Consider the following 18861-nt stretch of genomic DNA (forward strand, 5'->3'; position numbering starts at 1 on the left):
AAAATTAGCCTTTTCTTAGACCATTTGAAAACAGACACACTTGATAAACAGTCTGTGTGGATAAAATGAAAACCACAGCAGCTTAGAGCCCTTGCAGAGTACCCCTGGTCTAGCAATGAATACATGGTAGCCAAAAGCATGGATTGCCACCGGTTCTAGTGTGTGTGATGCCGCAACTCCCATACTTACCTTCCAGCACAGAGAAAGAGCAGAAGAGCACAAAATGAGAAAACCAGGAAGGACAGCGCCATAGTCTTCTTGCGACCTAGCCGATCAATGATCCATAAAGTCACTAAAACACCTGCCAGGGAAAAAGGGAGAGAAATCGCAGCCTTTGCCAGAATTGCACTCGTAAACTATTGGAAGTATGAGAAGCCCATGGTCAACTTTGCTTTCCAGTGAGACTGCAACATCCCCAACCAAGAGCCTACCTGGAAACTCGGATAAAGTGGTCCAGAGAAGATCTGTGTAGTCTTTCTCCGTTAAGTATTCACAAGCAAGGCTGCATTTGGGTTTCACTGCTTTCCTCCTGTTTGAGACTGTAGAGGGATAAACAATGTTTGCTCTTTGGCTTAGAAGAGCTGCTACTGGGAAGTAAGCATGGGATACAACTTCCTGATCTGCAAAGACCTTTTGATCAGAAGCACAGCACATTTAATTGGTACAAAGAGGCAGCCTCGGTAATGTCTTTCCCCCCTGTATATGTCACTGCTCTCAACATCTTTTTCCCCCTCAAGCAATATTTTAAATTCTTTAAAACGGTAAGAAAACATCTTAAAAGAGGCCGGTCCAGTGGCAGATCCGTGGACTGTCAGGATCTGGGTCAGATTCCCGACGCTCTCTTCCGGAGGGGGAGGGAATCCCAGTCATCATGGTACATGGCCCCTGATCACGGACTATGACTGCAATGACAGGACTAAAATAAAATGGGAGGAGATATGAAATAGGAGAAAGAGCCAAGGTTCCTGTTGCCGGATCTCCACCGTGGCTCCAATTAGAGCTGGAAGCTCAAACCAGAAATCTCAGATGTGCCTCTTTCTTCAATGTGTTCCTGACAGTGGGAGTGTGCTGCCGGATAGACAATATAGGGGTGTGCATGGAAAAAGATTGTTTAATTTTATTTTTTATTTCAAATTTTTTCCTGTTGATAGCAGGGCTGAATTAGCCATGCTGTCATGGGAACTGTCCTTCAGGGCCCAGGAGGCGGAGCTTCAGTAGTAGAATACAGAGCTTTGCTCTGTGCAGCTGCGCATGCCTTCCCGCGCAGCAGAAGATATTCTCCTCAGTCTATTCTTTCCGCGCACGGGATCGCACGTGGGGCTTCGTGTTTCTCCTCAGACACAAGCAACATGTCAACTCCAAGGCCCTCAACTTTTAAAAAATGTAACTGTGCAAAGATCATGTCCATCACCGATGGACATGATCGATGTTATTGGTGCCTGGGGCCTCATCATATTCAAGCCTCATGCCCTCACTGCAGCTGGATGTTGCCGAGAGCTCAACAGCAGCAAGCTCAAAAGACTCAGTAGCTAAAATTAGTGGCAGAGGAGTCTCATGGCTCATTATCGGAGGCCCATTCCTCGCCAGGGCCATTAAAGGAATCAGGCCCGAAGGTAAGAAGATCAGCGTCCATCGATCTCCACACCTCCAGGACTGGAGTATGAGGGCCGCAAGCCGGATGAAAACCGGTGCCAAAAGGCCTCAAAAAAGAGCAGGGACCGGTCTTTGCCTCGATCGACCGTGTCGGAGGGGCTCCTCATAGACAAAAAACAGTCACAGACGGGGGATGCTGCATCGCATACTACAGTCGAAGCCAGCGTTGGCATTGAAAGCATCGAAGACAAGGCCATAGACACCCCGATTGATGCAAGATGCGTCGAAATAGACTCCAATAGCGTCGACATCGACGCCAAATTCATCAAAAGCGGCGACTGGAACATCAGGATCGACGCACGTCCCAAGGGGGAGCATCGGGATTGACGCACACAGCATTGAGATCGACGCACAAAGTGTCCGGAGCGTCGCACAGGACATCCGGATCACATGAAACGTCAGCCCTGACACAAGCAGCGTCGAGATCGTTTCAGCAAGTGTCGGGATCGACGCAAGGAACAATACACCTGACGCATGAGCTCTCAAGAGTGCGAAAGATTTCTTCGAGGAGTAGTCACTTTTCCAAAGAACTACTACAATCGGGCAAGGAAAGAGCACAGACCACATCACATTCTTCTTCACAGTCGTCCTGCTCATCTGTCAGAGTCTGTTCAGATACATCATCCAGACATGTCCTGACTGACGAAATTTCACAAGAACCTCACCGGAAAAAGAGGAGAGAAGAGTTAACTCAGGAGTTACATTCTTGACCTTCTGAACCTACCAGAAGTCGGACACACACCCCATCTCAGGAGTTAAAGACCGGCTCCAAGCCAAAGATGCCGACACAGACGAAGGAAAAATTTATGCAACTTTCGTTAGCACTCTCTGACTTTTTTGGAGTCATGCAATCGTCATTTGACATGCTGACTTCACCAACAGGAAATGACGTCCCACGTTCTTCTTCGTCCTCCTCCCAAGGGGAGGTGACAGCAACACCTACAAAGGCGCCAACTCCTCCACAAGCAGTAGTTCAACAAATTGAACGGGAACCTCGGTACATTACGGAATCAAATTCCCCTGAAACATCACCTTCATCATCCATGGGATTCCCATCTGATCCTCCAGAGGAACCCCCTGAACCATACTCTCCTCTGGAGGATCTATGTTACATCTTGAGATCCAAAAACTGCCAGATCCAAAGGCAGACACCTTGGATTTACTCAAAATATTTGACGTGCCAGCTGAACCAACTTAGTTACCTTCACATAAGGTCTTACACTCAGTCCTTGAAAAGTCGTGGGAAATGCCATTTTTCATTCCAGCTGTATCCAGGAAAACAGATTTAAAATTCAGAATGAGGCATTCTCCCTGTTATTCGGTCCAACAACTTCCATACTCCACGCTGGTGGTGGAGTTGGCGATGCAGAGAGCCAAAAGATCCAAGCTACATGCATCGGTCCTACCGGGTAGGGATCAAAAGCTCCTCGATGAATTTGCAAGAAAATCTTTTCAGGGAGCAATGTTGTCTGCGCGCATTCAACAACATCAATTTTATATTGTTCAGTATTTGTTTGAGTGTGTGCAACAGCTGAAGAACACTGTACCAGGATCAGAACATCTTAATACAGAGTCTAATCACCAAATCAGTGATATGGAAGAAGGTATTAGACACCTGCTACGGACAATTTATGAGTCCTGTGAAACTTCATCTCGCATCTCAGCATCGGCGATAGAGGTGAGAAGACTCGCATGGCTTCGCTCAAGCGCCATTCGAGAGGATCTACACTCGAAACTTGCAAATCTACCTTGCAAAGCGGACAATCTCTTTGGGGATAAATTTGAAGAGACTGTAGCTAATTTAAAAGAACAAGCAGTAGCGGTCCAGTCCCTGATTCAGCCATCAACATTCCATTCTCTTCACAGAGAAAATACTATAATCTCCTACGCAAACAGTCCTATCAACGTAGGCCGCTGCGTCAGTACCAATTGTATCAACCTCAATCTTATAATCAACCACAATGTGCTCAACAACATCAAAATCAAGCACAACAACGAAGAGGTCGACCACGAGGACAACGCCCACTGAGTCAACAGACCACGTCTTCAACAAAGACTCAATCCTCTTTTTAAAGATACCGCCACCACTACCACATCTGTATCCGCTGGGCAGGATTTCAACCCGCTTATTAGAATGGAAGAACAAAACAGACCAGTGGGTTCTGGAAGTAGTGGAAAAGGGATTCCAATTACAATTTGCTACAAAACCTCAGCTTTCCCTCATCCTGTTCGCAAGGTAAAACATCCACAACAACCCCTACTACTGAAGGAAATACTATCCCTTCAGAAACAACGAGCAATTCACTTGATTCCACCGCATGCTCGACATGGTTTTTATTCACCATACTTCCTCATTCCAAAGAAGACAGGAGGTCACAGACCAATTTTAGATCTCTGGGAGCTCAACAAACACTTAAGCAAGGAAAAGTTCAAGATGGTATCATTAAAGAATATTCTACCACTTCTACAACCCAAGGACTGGATGTGTTCCATAGATCTGAAGGATGCGTATACGCACATATCAATCAACCCCTCTTTGTGGCACTACCTATCCTTCCAATTTCAGGGCAAACATCATCAATACAGAGTCCTTCTATTTGGTTTCTTGGCGGCCCCCAGGGTTTTTATGAAATGCATGGTAGTAGTGGTGGCACATCTACGGAAACTAAGCATCCATATCTTCCCATATCTGGACAATTGGCTGTTAGTAGCATCGCAACCCGAGACACTCCGGCACCATCTACATCAGACGATCCAGTGCTTGGAATACTAGTCAATTTTCAAAAATCCATTCTCGAACCAACGCAGATTCTTCAATTCATTGGAGCACGTTTGGATACCATCAAATCAAGGGCATTTCTACCTCACGACAGGACCTTAGAGATGAGTCATGTGCTACAATCTCTCCGCTTAACCCCACATCTGACAGCACTACAAGTTCTCATTGTCTTGGGACATATGGCAGCAGCCATCACAAGACTGCACATGCGCCAATTGCAATGGGGATTGAAGAGGTAGTGGAGACAACATTCGCAACCTCTCACAACCAAGATATCCCTCACCGCAGAAATGACAAAGGACTTGGACTGGTGGTTGAAAAGACAAACATTGACGAAAGGAGCTTTGTTCAACCCATCTCAACACAATGCAGTCTTGACCACCAATGCCTCTCGCAAGGGCTGGGGGGCACACTTGGATCATTTGCAGACTCAAGGTTTATGGTCCACACAAGAACAACACCTGCAAATCAATTTATTGGAGCTAAGAGTGATCAAGGATGCGATTTGTACGTTCCTTCCTCATCTTCAAGATCGAAGGATTATGGTCTATACCGACAATCAGGTAGCCATGTTTTATATAAACAAACAAGGAGAGTCCAGTTCCTGGATACTGTGCAAGGAAACTATTCAGATTCTGGAGCTTGCACATCAGCACTGTATACAGGTACAAGCAACCTATCTACCAGGAGTGGTGAACACTCAAGCGGACAGACTAAGTCGAATATTCTACCCTCACAAATGGGAACTGAATCAAGTGGCATTAACCATATTCAGGAAATGGGGAATGCTCTCAATAGATCTGTTCGCCTCAGAACACAACGCAAAAATTCCTGCTTCTGCTGTCTGGAGCAGCAATCACAGAGTGGCACAAGACGCGTTTCTGATTCCAAGGACGGAACCTCTCATGTATGCTTTTCCCCCAATTCCACTCATCACGAAAACCATACAAAAGTGCAAACAAGACGCAGCACAGATGATTTTAATAGCACCAGCTTGGCCCAGACAACCATGGTACACTTACCTTCTAAACCTGTCTATGGAAGAACCATTCACACTACTACCTCAAGTAGACCTTCTAATGCAAGAAGGAACTCTATTGCATCCGATGCAAGCATCCCTTCACGTGGCGGCGTGGAGGTTGAATGGCTCCTATTAAATGAGCAGGGCATATTAATAGCAGCCTAGGAAATACTATTACATTCCAGAAAACTGTCCACGACACGTAATTACAGTTTCAAGTGGAAACGATATGCCAACTGGTGTCTAGCTAATGGGTTCCAACCCATAGATTGTTCTCCGGAAACTTTGCTGGACTATCTCCATACCCTGTATACACAGGACTGACTACCTCATCCATTCGAGTGCATCTCAGTGCTATATCAGCATATCATAGACCGCACAAAGGGCAACCCATAATCGGTACACCCGATGGTTTTCAGAGTTTTCAGAGTTCTCATATGCTACAACCTCCAATTTCCAAACCGCCGATATCCTGGGATCTAAACATCATCCTGGAACAACTCATGTTATCTCCATTCGAACCAATGGAATCCGCTCACATAAAGTATCTCACGTGGAAAGTGGTTTTTCTGGTCGCAGTAACGTCTGCCCGCAGAGTCAGCGAACTTCAGGCATTGGTGCCTTACAGCCCATACTTACAATTTCACCATAACAAGGTGATCCTACGAACTCATCCATCTTTTCTGCCAAAAGTGGTATCTCAGTTCCATTTAAACCAATCCATAGAGTTACTGATATTTTTTCCTAAACCACATCGGAATGACAGAGAAAAACTACTACATACCTTGGACTGTAAAAGAGCGTTGGCATATTACAAGTCTAGAACGCAATCTACATCCAGATCATCGCAATTATTTGTCTCATTTAATCCAATTGCACCAGCACTTCCGGTGGCAAAAAGGACTATTTCCAGTTGGATTGCTCAGTGTATCCAATTCTGTTATCAAAAGCGAAAGATAATCCTGACAACTACTCCGAACACACATCAAGTACGAATGATGGCAACCTCCATAGCACATTTCCGTTGCGTACAGCCTATTGACATTTGTAAAGCAGCACACTTTTATGTCTCATTATTGTTTAGATCAACAAGCGGGAGCTGATACAACAGTAGGCAAAGCCGTCCTATACTCTGTCGTTGATTAATCCTACACTACACTATCCACCACCAATATCACGCTAAATATAAAAAGGGAAAAGTTAACTAGCTCACAATGAGTTAGTGAATATCACTTGAAACGGTGAATCGGATGGTGTGTGATGTCCTGTTCAGCGTGTTAGGGAGCTTGGGACCCCCATGACAGCATGGCTAATTCATCCTGCTATCTACGAAAACACTGTTTACAGTAACCAAACCTGCTTTTTTGTTTCATTTCAGTTATTTAATTCATGCTCAATGAGCAAAACAAAATGTAAGTGTTTTTTTGTTTTTGTTTTTTTTACTGTGATTTCATTTTGGAAATGGTACAAAAACAAAATAAACTGATGTCACTGCTGGTTCCATGTCATTTTTTAAATCACAGCACATCCCTGATAGACAGGCAAATGATCCACTAGGAACAAGCCAGAAATCAGTAAACCTTGCAAGTAAAATTGCTGTCTCTTCCAAATATTTATCCCCAAGGTCAGTGATAACTTGGGTAAATTAGGAGATTTTCACGGTGTCACACAATAACACCCCTGCCCCCCTCCCCATCACCACAGAAAATGGTTGCTGGCTTCGTTTGAGAATCTGGAGGAGGAGATTGAAAAATGTGTGATGTAATAGGGATCATATAGGGTGATATGTTCTGCATTACAGGGGTTGTAAAAATGTACTGCATGCATGGCTCGTAAAAGATAGCAGAAGAGGGAGAAAATATCTAGAAGATTCTTGGAGGTGCATCAGAAAATATTGGCAGTGTTAACAGGGGTAAATTGAATGTAGCAAGTTAGATACTGAGCTGTGCCTTTTACATGAGCAAAGAGTGATTTACCCAAGTAACTTGGACTCAGAGAGCCCCTAAAAAGTATGCAATGGGTTTGCGATGCACATAGCTTTAGCTGCACTAAAAAGGGGCATTCCTTTGAGGGTGTTCAGGTTAAGGGAAGACAACACTGCACGCACATGACATTTCAAACATATGCGTGCTATTTTCTCCTCCTGCAAACTACTCAGGCGGTTTTAACATGCATACTTTACCTGAATTTGTTCGTGGTTCCCCTCCCCCCCCCTCCCCCTCCCCATTGATAATTTGGGTAAAGTCTGTACATTAAAGCTGCTTCTGCAATTTGTAACCATGTGGACCCTTTAAAAATTGCACCTCTGTTCGAGGCTTCTAATTTCAAGGAGGGTGAAGTGACTCTTCGTCAGTGTCAGGTATTGGGGGAGGGAGGCGCTGCTGTGATCAGAAAATGCGTTATTCGTTTCACAGCTGCCTTCAAGGGGCAAAGTCAAAACATTTATTGGGGAAAACCAGCACATGAGCCATGTGACAACTTTCAGCGCAGTCTGGCAGAACAATACAGCCTTAGGCCTCAGTTTCTCCTCTAGGAGTTAAGCCATAAAAATATGATATTCACTAACCCTTACAACATGAAATATTTATAACTACTAAAGAATAATTGTTTTTCATTATCCCTCAAAGATTTAGATTTCAGATAGTAAGTCAATTCAAATTTGTTACAATTATCCATGAACATTAAGGGGTGGGTGGGAGAGGCAATTTTGAAACTCATTAGGAAGCTTGCAGGTCAGTGAGTGTGGCTGCAAGCTAATTATTTATTTTATTTATTTAACAGTTTTTTTATACCGACCTTCATAGTAAATAACCATATCGGATCGGTTTACATTTAACAGAGGGTTTAACTGAAGGAACAATTCAGGTGAACAATAAATAACCATAGATAGGAATAAGTCAAAGTTACAATCAACGGGAGTCAAGAACTTGGAAGCTTAATTATCAAAGACAAATGCCCCACAAAGTTTCCCTTTGAAAATTCGGGCCAGCAGGAACTGTGGATATAAAAGCACCCACGGAATTTGCAATTGCGTTACGGTAAGTACAAGTATGCCTGGCAAAGTACATCCAGGGATTTCAAAATGAAATCCCTGCTGAGGTCATCCTTGGTGAATAAGGGCCACTGCAGCTGTGGTAGCCCCATCCCCAACACTAGAATTTCCTGTCAGCTTGGAGGTCGGCGTTCCAGAGCCCCACCTCCTCTGAACGTCAGCCATGCATCCAGCACACACCTCCCCTGCCCCTTCTTCCAGCCGTGGCTTAAAGTTTCACAGACACCACATTTCTGGCCGTGGGCAAGGAAGGGCAAATTTCGGTCTGGGTAGTTTACCTGGGCAAATCCCTCACACTCCCCTCATGGAAGAGAGTCACTTTCCACACAAAGATGTTTATTTATGGAACTGAAGGTCGTATACTCACTGCTACACACATCGCCTGCTTGAAACAGCTCTGTCGTTAATAAAACAAGCCCATAATAAGAAAATGCGTTGGAAAACCTGGAACAAAGCAGAGGGCAGCAAGGTTAAGGAGAAGGTGCAAGCTATGGTGAAGGAACCCTTCCCTGCAAACTCTTCCTGGGACTGATGGACTGCAATAAATTTCTCCTCCCAGCGTTTATGTATACTCTGTTATAATGCAGGTACTTTACTTGTAAGGATGTCTAGGAAGATTAATGGCATGGGGGTGAATAAATTTGTCTTTGGGTATGTGGAAATAAGAGTCAACAAATAAGTTGGAGGTGATAATTTTTATTGGAGTAACTTGATATGCTTGGGACCTTGGAGGGGAACTAGGACTGTAAGTCAAAGAGGAAGGGTTAGAGACAGAGAATGCACTGAGTTAAGTGTCATCTAAAAGTAACTTCTTTGCTGATGTTTGTATGTAAATGGACTAGCACTGTTCTTTGACCAACATAGGAATACCCTGGGGGTCAACATGGTAATACCTCCAGCCCAGCGCACGTTTGTATAACAATAACAGTTAATTTCAAGATAAAATCAAAGCGGTTAACAATCTAAATCAAATACAATAAACATTGAAATAATCAAACATAGAAAATAAAATGCAATATAAAATATTAGCATGTAGGGGCAATATTCATGGCTTGACTAGGAGCAACGTCTGCAGTTACTTTTGTTCCCGAAACGTTGTACCTGATTTGGCAAGGGAAACTACTGTCCCCTTCCGGTAGTTTGCCTTTTAAAAATGCGACAAGGTAGGCGGTTACTAAAGCGCCTGTATATTTTGCCCCTGCTATTTTTGCAGGCGGCAGAATGGGGACAAAACAACGTACATGGATTTGGATATTCAGTACTATAGGCATAGCTTCCTTTGCCAACCTAACCATGCCCCCCAGGAAGGTTTCTTTCTAATCCAGCTAAGGTTATGCACCTTATAAAGGGGCCCCCCTATACTTTTCAGCTGGGCACAGTCTTCTCTCCTCCATGGATCTAGCTGGGTAACTCCTTGCTTCTAAAATGTATTTATTTATTTAAAAAATGTATTAGCTGCACACTACAAAGATCACAGCAGCGCACAATGTAAATATACACAATCATAGGACATAAAAATACAATAAAACATATCATAACACTTCCATATAACAAATTAAAATATACAAAAGCAAAACTTTCATTCATTCAGTCTACCATCTCTATATCGTTATTCCAACAATAGATAACATTACATTCTACCTGCATACATTCAGAAATCCTGCCAAAAATAATCATATCAGCCTGTCTCGCTTTCCAGAGCCAGTTTTTTGATACTTTTTGGAACATTTTAGTATCTGTCATTGTCCTCATATAAGCTGGCATAGTATTCCATAATTATGGTCCAGCAACCGAAAGTGCTCTATCCCGAATCAAACCCAAATGTGCCCGTTCAACAGAAGGAATTCCTAATAGGCCGGTACTTGACGATCTTAAAGAAACTGAAGCTTGTTCGGAGTCAAACCATTTCAGGGCTGTACATAAATTTCTACAAAAACAGTAATACTTTGTAATAGGTTCTGTGTTTCACAGGGAATTCTGTATTTTAGTGCAATTCCCTGAGAATCAGTGTCACACAATTGGATTTCAAACTGCCTGTCGAACTTCTGGCCACAGAATTTTGTACCATTTGTAAAGCCCTGATACGAGAGGTTGGAATTGCAAGCAGTAAGAAATTGCAATAATCAAATCCCTTTAATATCAACGTTTGTAAAAACTAACTGAAAATAGTTTGGAGCTAAAAAGAGGTTATACATTTTCTCAGAATTCTCAATTTAAAATATCCCACTTGAACCTGATTTTTAATATGCGCTTTCAAGGAAAGTTTTCCATCCAACAATACACCAAGATCCCTAACAATTGTAAAACATGAAATTACTTGGCCAATAAAGATAAATGAAGGAAACATATCATGATATGAACAATGTGATAGATGAATTATCTCTGATTTCAAGATAAAATTCTCCTCCGTTTGTTATGTACTTACCATATAAACCAAAGTAATAATGTGGTCCTTCTAAACTGAGGAGTGAAAAGGTCTCTTACTTTCCCTCGATCTTCCTATTTCAGATAAAAAAAATGCAAAAAGATGAATATACCATTTGTTTGGTCATTTTTAAGGAAAATTTCATTTAATGCTGGAGAGAGCATTAAAGGTTTTAAGCAGATTCTACTCTTAAAATCACAAAGCTTGTGGACAAAAAACAATGACCTGAGAGACAAATTGAACACCATCAAAATATCTTCCAGCCTCTGGTATAACACGTGCAACGTGCAACTAACTTCATATTTCTTGAAGCTAAAACATGGGGGCTATGAAAGGTAGGGATGTGTGGTTGCTTCAAAATGAAACAGAAACTTCAACGGTAGTTTGTGTTTCCCTTTTGAAAGGACACAAAAACCTAACAAAATATTATTTATGATATTTATGCTGTTTTAATACATACTGAAATGCTTCACTACATGTATTGAAAAGTAAGTTCATTGTAAAAAATATATATATATTGTAAAAAATAAAAAATACACGATGGCTAAAAGAATTTTGTGTGTAGGTGATGATTGTTGTCTGTTCTCAATTTTATGCTGATTGTTACCTATAATTTGATGTTTTTAATTTTGGTGTGAATTATAAAATGTTATTCTGCTCTTGAAGTGTTTTGTTTTTTTTAATGATATTGCATTTGAAGTGTTTTTTCTATGATATTATATTTTAATGCTATAGGTTGGTAAGCCTGATTGAAACTACTTTGAGCTAAAATATACAAAACAAAATATCCTACACAGCAGCTATATATATTGTATAATGTATATATTGTACACTTGTATAAAATTAACTTCTTCTATCTCTCTTTATTTCCTCCACCCCAGTTCAATAGTCCTTGTTAATTGTAACCGCATCTCTTCATCACGTTTATCTATGTTCTTTGTTGTATTCATTGCACCCCTGTTTTTTATGTAAACCGACATGGTGTGAGCGCTTCATGAATGCCGGTATAAAAAAACCTTAAATAAATAAGTAAATAAATAAATAAATAAAAGTGGGAAGCAGGAATAAGCAATCAAACAAATAAATAGAAATTTAAGGGCAAGGGAGTCTAGGGGTTAGTTTAAATATGGGAACTTGTATACTCTTGCACTTAGATGGTAAAGAACCACCATAAAAAGAAGACAACAAAGCCAACTTAAATAAGAAACGATCTCCTGCAGGTGGTCAAGTTTGTACAGCTGCCAGTTGGGATGACAGAGGGGTTAAAGGGGCTCTTAGGGAAGATAAGGCCATTGTAGAAAGACTAAATGAATTCTTTGCCTCTGTGTTTACTAATGAGGATGTTGGGGAGATACCAGTTCTGGAGATGGTTTTCAGGGCTGATGAGTTAGACGAACTGAACGAAATCACTGTGAACCTGGAAGATGTAGTAGGCCAGATTGACAAACTAAAGAGTAGCAAATCACCTGGACCAGATGGTATGCAATCCTAGGGTTCTGAAGGGTTTCTTTAAGATCATGAGAGGTCTTGAACGAGTAGATGTGACTCGGTTATTTACACTTTCAAATAATAGAAGGACTAGGGGGCATTCCATGAAGTTAGCAAGTAACACATTTAAGACTAATCGGAGAAAATTCTTTTTCACTCAACGCACAATAAAGCTCTGGAATTTGTTGCCAGAGGATGTGGTTAGTGCAGTTAGTGTAGCTGGGTTCAAAAAAGGTTTGGATAAGTTCTTGGAGGAGAAGTCCATTAATGGCTATTAATCAATTTTACTTAGGGAATAGCCACTGCTATTAATTGCATCAGTAGCATGGGATCTTCTTAGTGTTTGGGTAATTGCCAGGTTCTTGTGGCCTGGTTTTGGCCTCTGTTGGAAACAGGATGCTGGGCTTGATGGACCCTTGGTCTGACCCAGCATGGCAATTTCTTATGTTCTTTGCTAAAGCAGTATAGATGGGAACAACCAGGAAGACTAGGTGGGCCAATTGGTCCTTCTCTGCCATTATTGGTTGTTCCTCATGTGTGCTTTTACTCTCGTAAGCTGTAGATAATTTTCAAGCTGCCAGTTTACGCAGTTTTTCCTAGTGAAAGTAGAGTGAGCTTACTTATTTTTTTAATTTATTTTGAAGATTTATATGTCACCTAAACCATAGCTCTAGGCTGCTAACAAAATGAAACAATCATAATAAAATAAAATAAAGATAAGACAAACATTAAGAACATAAGAACATAAGAAAATGCCATACTGGGTCAGACCAAGGGTCCATCAAGCCCAGCATCCTGTTTCCAACAGTGGCCAATCCAGGCCATAAGAACCTGGCAAGTACCCAAAAACTAAGTCTATTCCATGTAACCATTGCTAATGGCAGTGGCTATTCTCTAAGTGAACTTAATAGCAGGTAATGGACTTCTCCTCCAAGAACTTATCCAATCCTTTTTTAAACACAGCTATGCTAACTGCACGAACCACATTCCCTGGCAACAAATTCCAGAGTTTAATTGTGCGTTGAGTAAAAAAGAACTTTCTCCGATTAGTTTTAAATGTGCCCCATGCTAACTTCATGGAGTGTCCCCTAGTCTTTCTACTATCCGAAAGAGTAAATAACCGATTCACATCTACCCGTTCTAGACCTCTCATGATTTTAAACACCTCTATCATATCCCCCCTCAGTCGTCTCTTCTCCAAGCTGAAAAGTCCTAACCTCTTTAGTCTTTCCTCATAGGGGAGTTGTTCCATTCCCCTTATCATTTTGGTAGCCCTTCTCTGTACCTTCTCCATCACAATTATATCTTTTTTGAGATGCGGCGACCAGAATTATACACAGTATTCAAGGTGCGGTCTCACCATGGAGCAATACAGAGGCATTATGACATTTTTCCGTTTATTCATCATTCCTTTTCTAATAATTCCCAACATTCTGTTTGCTTTTTTTGACTGCCGCAGCACACTGAACCGACGATTTCAATGTGTTATCCACTATGACACCTAGATCTCTTTCTTGGGTTGTAGCACCTAATATGGAACCCAACATTGTGTAATTATAGCATGGGTTATTTTTCCCTATATGCATCACCTTGCACTTATCCACATTAAATTTCATCTGCCATTTGGATGCCCAATTTTCCAGTCTCACAAGGTCTTCCTGCAATTTATCACAATCTGCTTATGATTTAACTACTCTGAACAATTTGTGTCATCTGCAAATTTGATTATCTCACTCGTTGTATTTCTTTCCAGATCATTATAAATATATTGAACAGTAAGGGTCCCAATACAGATCCCTGAGGCACTCCACTGTCCACTCCCTTCCACTGAGAAAATTGCCCATTTAATCCTACTCTCTGTTTCCTGTCTTTTAGCCAGTTTTGCAATCCACGAAGGACATCGCCACCTATCCCATGACTTTTTACTTTTCCTAGAAGCCTCTCATGAGGAACTTTGTCAAACGCCTTCTGAAAATCCAAGTATACTATATCTACCGGTTCACCTTTATCCACATGTTTATTAACTCCTTCAAAAAAGTGAAGCAGATTTGTGAGGCAAGACTTGCCCTGGGTAAAGCCATGCTGACTTTGTTCCATTAAACCATATCTTTCTATATGTTCTGTGATTTTGATGTTTAGAACACTTTCCACTATTTTTCCTGGCACTGAAGTCAGGCTAACCGGTCTGTAGTTTCCCGGATCGCCCCTGGAGCCTTTTTTAAATATTGGGGTTACATTTGCTATCCTCCAGTCTTCAGGTACAATGGATGATTTTAATGATAAGTTACAAATTTTTACTAGTAGGTCTGAAATTTCATTTTTTAGTTCCTTCAGAACTCTGGGGTGTATACCATCCGGTCCAGGTGATTTACTACTCTTCCGTTTGTCAATCAGGCCTACCACATCTTCTAGGTTCACCGTGATTTGATTCAGTCCATCTGAATCATTACCCATGAAAACCTTCTCCATTATGGGTACCTCCCCAACATCCTCTTCAGTAAACACCGAAGCAAAGAAATCATTTAATCTTTCCGCGATGGCCTTATCTTCTCTAAGTGCCCCTTTAACCCCTCGATCATCTAACGGTCCAACTGACTCCCTCACAGGCTTTCTGCTTCGGATATATTTAAAAAAGATTTTACTGTGAGTTTTTGCCTCTACAGCCAACTTCTTTTCAAATTCTCTCTTAGCCTGTCTTATCAATGTCTTACATTTAACTTGCCAATGTTTATGCTTTATCTTATTTTCTTCTGTTGGATCCTTCTTCCAATTTTTGAATGAAGATCTTTTGGCTAAAATAGCTTCTTTCACCTCCCCTTTTAACCATGCCGGTAATCGTTTTGCCTTCTTTCCACCTTTCTTAATGTGTGGAATACATCTGGACTGTGCTTCTAGAATGGTATTTTTTAACAATGACCACGCCTCTTGGACATTTTTTACTTTTGTAGCTGCTCCTTTCAGTTTTTTTCTAACAATTTTTCTCATTTTATCAAAGTTTCCCTTTTGAAAGTTTAGCACGAGAGCCTTGGATTTGCACACTGTTCCTTTTCCAGTCATTAAATCAAATTTGATCATATTATGATCACTATTGCCAAGCGGCCCCACCACTGTTACCTCTCTCACCAAGTCCTGTGCTCCACTGAGAATTAGATCTAAAATTGCTCCCTCTCTCGTCGGTTCCTGAACCAATTGCTCCATAAAGCTATCATTTATTCCATCCAGGAACGTTATCTCTCTAGCGTGACCCGATGATACATTTACCCAGTCTATATTGGGGTAATTGAAGTCTCCCATTATTACTGCACTACCAATTTGGTTAGCTTCCCTAATTTCTCTTAGCATTTCACTGTCCGTCTCACCATCTTGACCAGGTGGACGGTAGTATACCCCTATCACTGTAGTCTTCCCTGATACACAAGGGATTTCTACCCATAAAGATTCAATTTTGTATTTAGTCTCATGCAGGATGTTTATCCTGTTGGACTCTATGCCATCCCGGACATAAAGCGCCACACCTCCTCCCGACTGCTCCTCTCTGTCATTGCGATATAATTTGTACCCCGGTATAGCACTGTCCCATTGGTTATCCTCTTTCCACCATGTCTCTGAGATGTCTCTGAGATGCCAATTATCAACAAAGAAACACAAATAACAATCCTGCACAAAAGTAAGTGTCAAACTACAGGCTTCATTCGCTGCTGTGTTTTTGTGCACATAACTAGATGCAACACTTCAGGCAAACAATTCCAAAATATAGGTTCAGCCACTGAAAAAGCTCACTCTTGAGTCTCAGCAAGGCACGCATGATGAACCAATGGGACATCCAAAAGCCCCTTCTGAGATGACCTTCATGCATGCGCAGGCTATAGATGCGTAGCATCAAGTTCATCCAAGGAAAAGCATTGTCTCTTAGCATCTTGGGGAAAGCATTGGCAGTCTTGTATTTGAATATGGCTAGTTATGTCTATAGACTAGTAATGCATTTTATATTTTATTGACTATCTGTAATTTTGTTGATATTTTCTTACGATGTATTTATTGTATTATGCACTCATTGACAGTAATTTTAAAATGAGTGCGCTGGTGCCCATATACGCGTGATTCGGCAACGAGAGGAGATATGCTGGAATTTTAAATCATGCGCGCATTCACATGCGTATGATTTAAAATACACCTACTGTGTATAAGTATGCTCCTGATTTTAAGAGGTTACTTGCATGAACCTTCTTTGCTTATCTCCCATATGACTTTGTCGGCTTTAACACACGTATGTCAGTGGATTTTAAAACATGCTCGTGTGAGGGACATTGCCAGTTTCACCAATTAGTCCACCAGTTTGCCCAGTCAATATCGAGGTCATCCAGAACCCTCTGGCTCTTCAGCATGCACAACCCCAGGTGATCCGGACCCCTCACTCTGTCATGTATGCCCTAAAACGCGAGATCTGCAGACTTGCTCTTCATCTGGAGCAGCAGTAAAGTTACGCCGCACGCTGCAGCCTCTGGTTTCAAAATACGGAGTTGCGCATGTAACAGTTGTCCCCATCCCGGAATGCCCATACCCCGCACATGGGTACACATGCACATAAATCATGGCTTTTAAAATCTGCATTGCTCACGCATGGCCCACATACACGCATATATGGGCCATGTGTGAGCAACGCTTTTAAAATTGATCCCTCTGAATTTACTATATTATTTTCTGATATAAACCACTTTGGAGTTGAACTTTGTTCAAGAAAAACTGTCCACAAATGTAACATAGTATTATCTATGCTACTATGAGCCAGTCTTGATTTAACGCCCATTGAATCTAAGGACTTGTAGTTACACATGAAAAGGTCCAGTCTGGCTTTTTCATATGTAACTCTATGATCACGCCAGTGACCCACAACTGGAGGGGTTTGGAATTTAAGTTCTACTTTCTCAGCATGATCCAGTCTTGAGATTACAAATCTATGCTTATAAAGTGAGGAAAATCCCATGTTAAAAGTTGGTAATTAATATTCCTCTACCACAGACTTTTCCCGGTAAGCCGGTCTTTTTCCCCGACTGACTGACTTCTGTATGACTGTTACCGATTAGAGTGCCAGAGGACAGCTGTACTGTCATCCACACCAGCCAATGGAGTGGAAAGCTGCGGAGCTACTCAGGTAACCAAGGGGGGGGTTCCACAGCCATCCAGATTGCTTCAGGGAAAAAGTACAAATATCTGCACTAAGGGAAAGAGCTGTTGAGGAGCCAGATGCTCCCCAAAGACCCAAATAATTCAGTGTCACAAAGGAAAAGCTGAAATGGCACAATGCCATTTTCATGCCTGTGGAGTGTACTTACCTGTCTGGAAACGATTAGTTTTCCCAGAGGCATTGGAGCTCCATTTTCCGTAGCTATTCGTTTTAGTGTAGCAAGGGCCTTTTCTTGGTTGCCAGATAAAACATCATATCTTGCACTTTCAGGCAACCACTAGAAAAACAGTACCAATAAAAAAACGGGTATCACTGTGAGGAATATTTTTGTCTTTAATGGTGTGCTCAATACATCTACATAGATCTTTGCTTTGTCTGTAGTTCTGAGCTTCAGAAACCATAAGGAAGGCAGGACCCCCCACTCCTCAAACAGAAACACAGACATTATGTTTGTCTAGCTAGATACAGATACTCAAAAACACCACACGACCTAACGTAGTGGGGTATGATGGTCTAAGACACATTGCACTTGAGGTAATCTTTGAATCTACTTCATCCGCTAAACCTACAAGCAGATTAAGTAAAAATTTTCAAAAGATTACACTAAGAAGGAAAGCCCAGTGGCTTAGTGTTAGTGCTGTGCACTTGCCATCCAGAAAGCCCAGCTGGGCCTGGGGATGCTGCAGAGGCAGTGTTCACAGCTCTTGATGGGGGAGGGAGTCTTAACCATTGCACATTAATGACACCTAGTGGCCAGTTGTAGGGTCCATGTTAGCCAGGCTCTGGAGGGACTGATTAGTAGGCCTTGGTCAAAGATGGTTGCTGTATTGACTGGACTGAGGTTGGGAAAAGGGGGAATAGTAGGAGGTAACGGGAGTATAAAACAGAGTAAAAGCCTTGTGCAGTTGTGAAAAAAAAGGTTCATGGCATGGTAGCCAACTGTAGTCTGGTTCTGACTGAGCTGAAAGCCAAAAGAGCAGATGGAAAACGTTGGACCAAAAAAATAAACAAAACAAAAAAAAATCCTAATTAGCTTCTCACTGTGACATGAGCAGGAAGAGTCCATAAACATATCATTTAGTCATTCATATTAAGAGCAATCTCAATGCAGAGCGTAAGACCAGACTTCATATTACCTTAGACAAAGTGGCTCGTTGATCCTAATGAAAGGTTACAGCAGAAGGAAATCTGAAAGCTGCTGAGCTAAGTGGCTCACTACTGAATAAGAAAAAAACACGCAACTGCAGCAACAGCTCTT

The 18861-nt window shown here is 41.7% G+C and overlaps 1 protein-coding gene across 1 annotated transcript in view; it reads right to left on the reverse strand.

Annotated features, from left to right (window-relative positions):
• Positions 1–18861, reverse strand: part of SVOP (SV2 related protein) — a 68951-nt gene that overhangs the window by 8713 nt on the left and 41377 nt on the right. The window contains 5 exon segments of the mRNA XM_029619143.1: positions 190–301; positions 432–539; positions 8873–8949; positions 10931–11004; positions 17752–17880. Coding sequence (XP_029475003.1) covers positions 190–301; positions 432–539; positions 8873–8949; positions 10931–11004; positions 17752–17880 — 500 coding nt within the window.

Source organism: Rhinatrema bivittatum, chromosome 11 (genome assembly GCF_901001135.1).
Source record: "Rhinatrema bivittatum chromosome 11, aRhiBiv1.1, whole genome shotgun sequence".
NCBI classification, from domain to species: Eukaryota; Metazoa; Chordata; class Amphibia; order Gymnophiona; family Rhinatrematidae; genus Rhinatrema; species Rhinatrema bivittatum.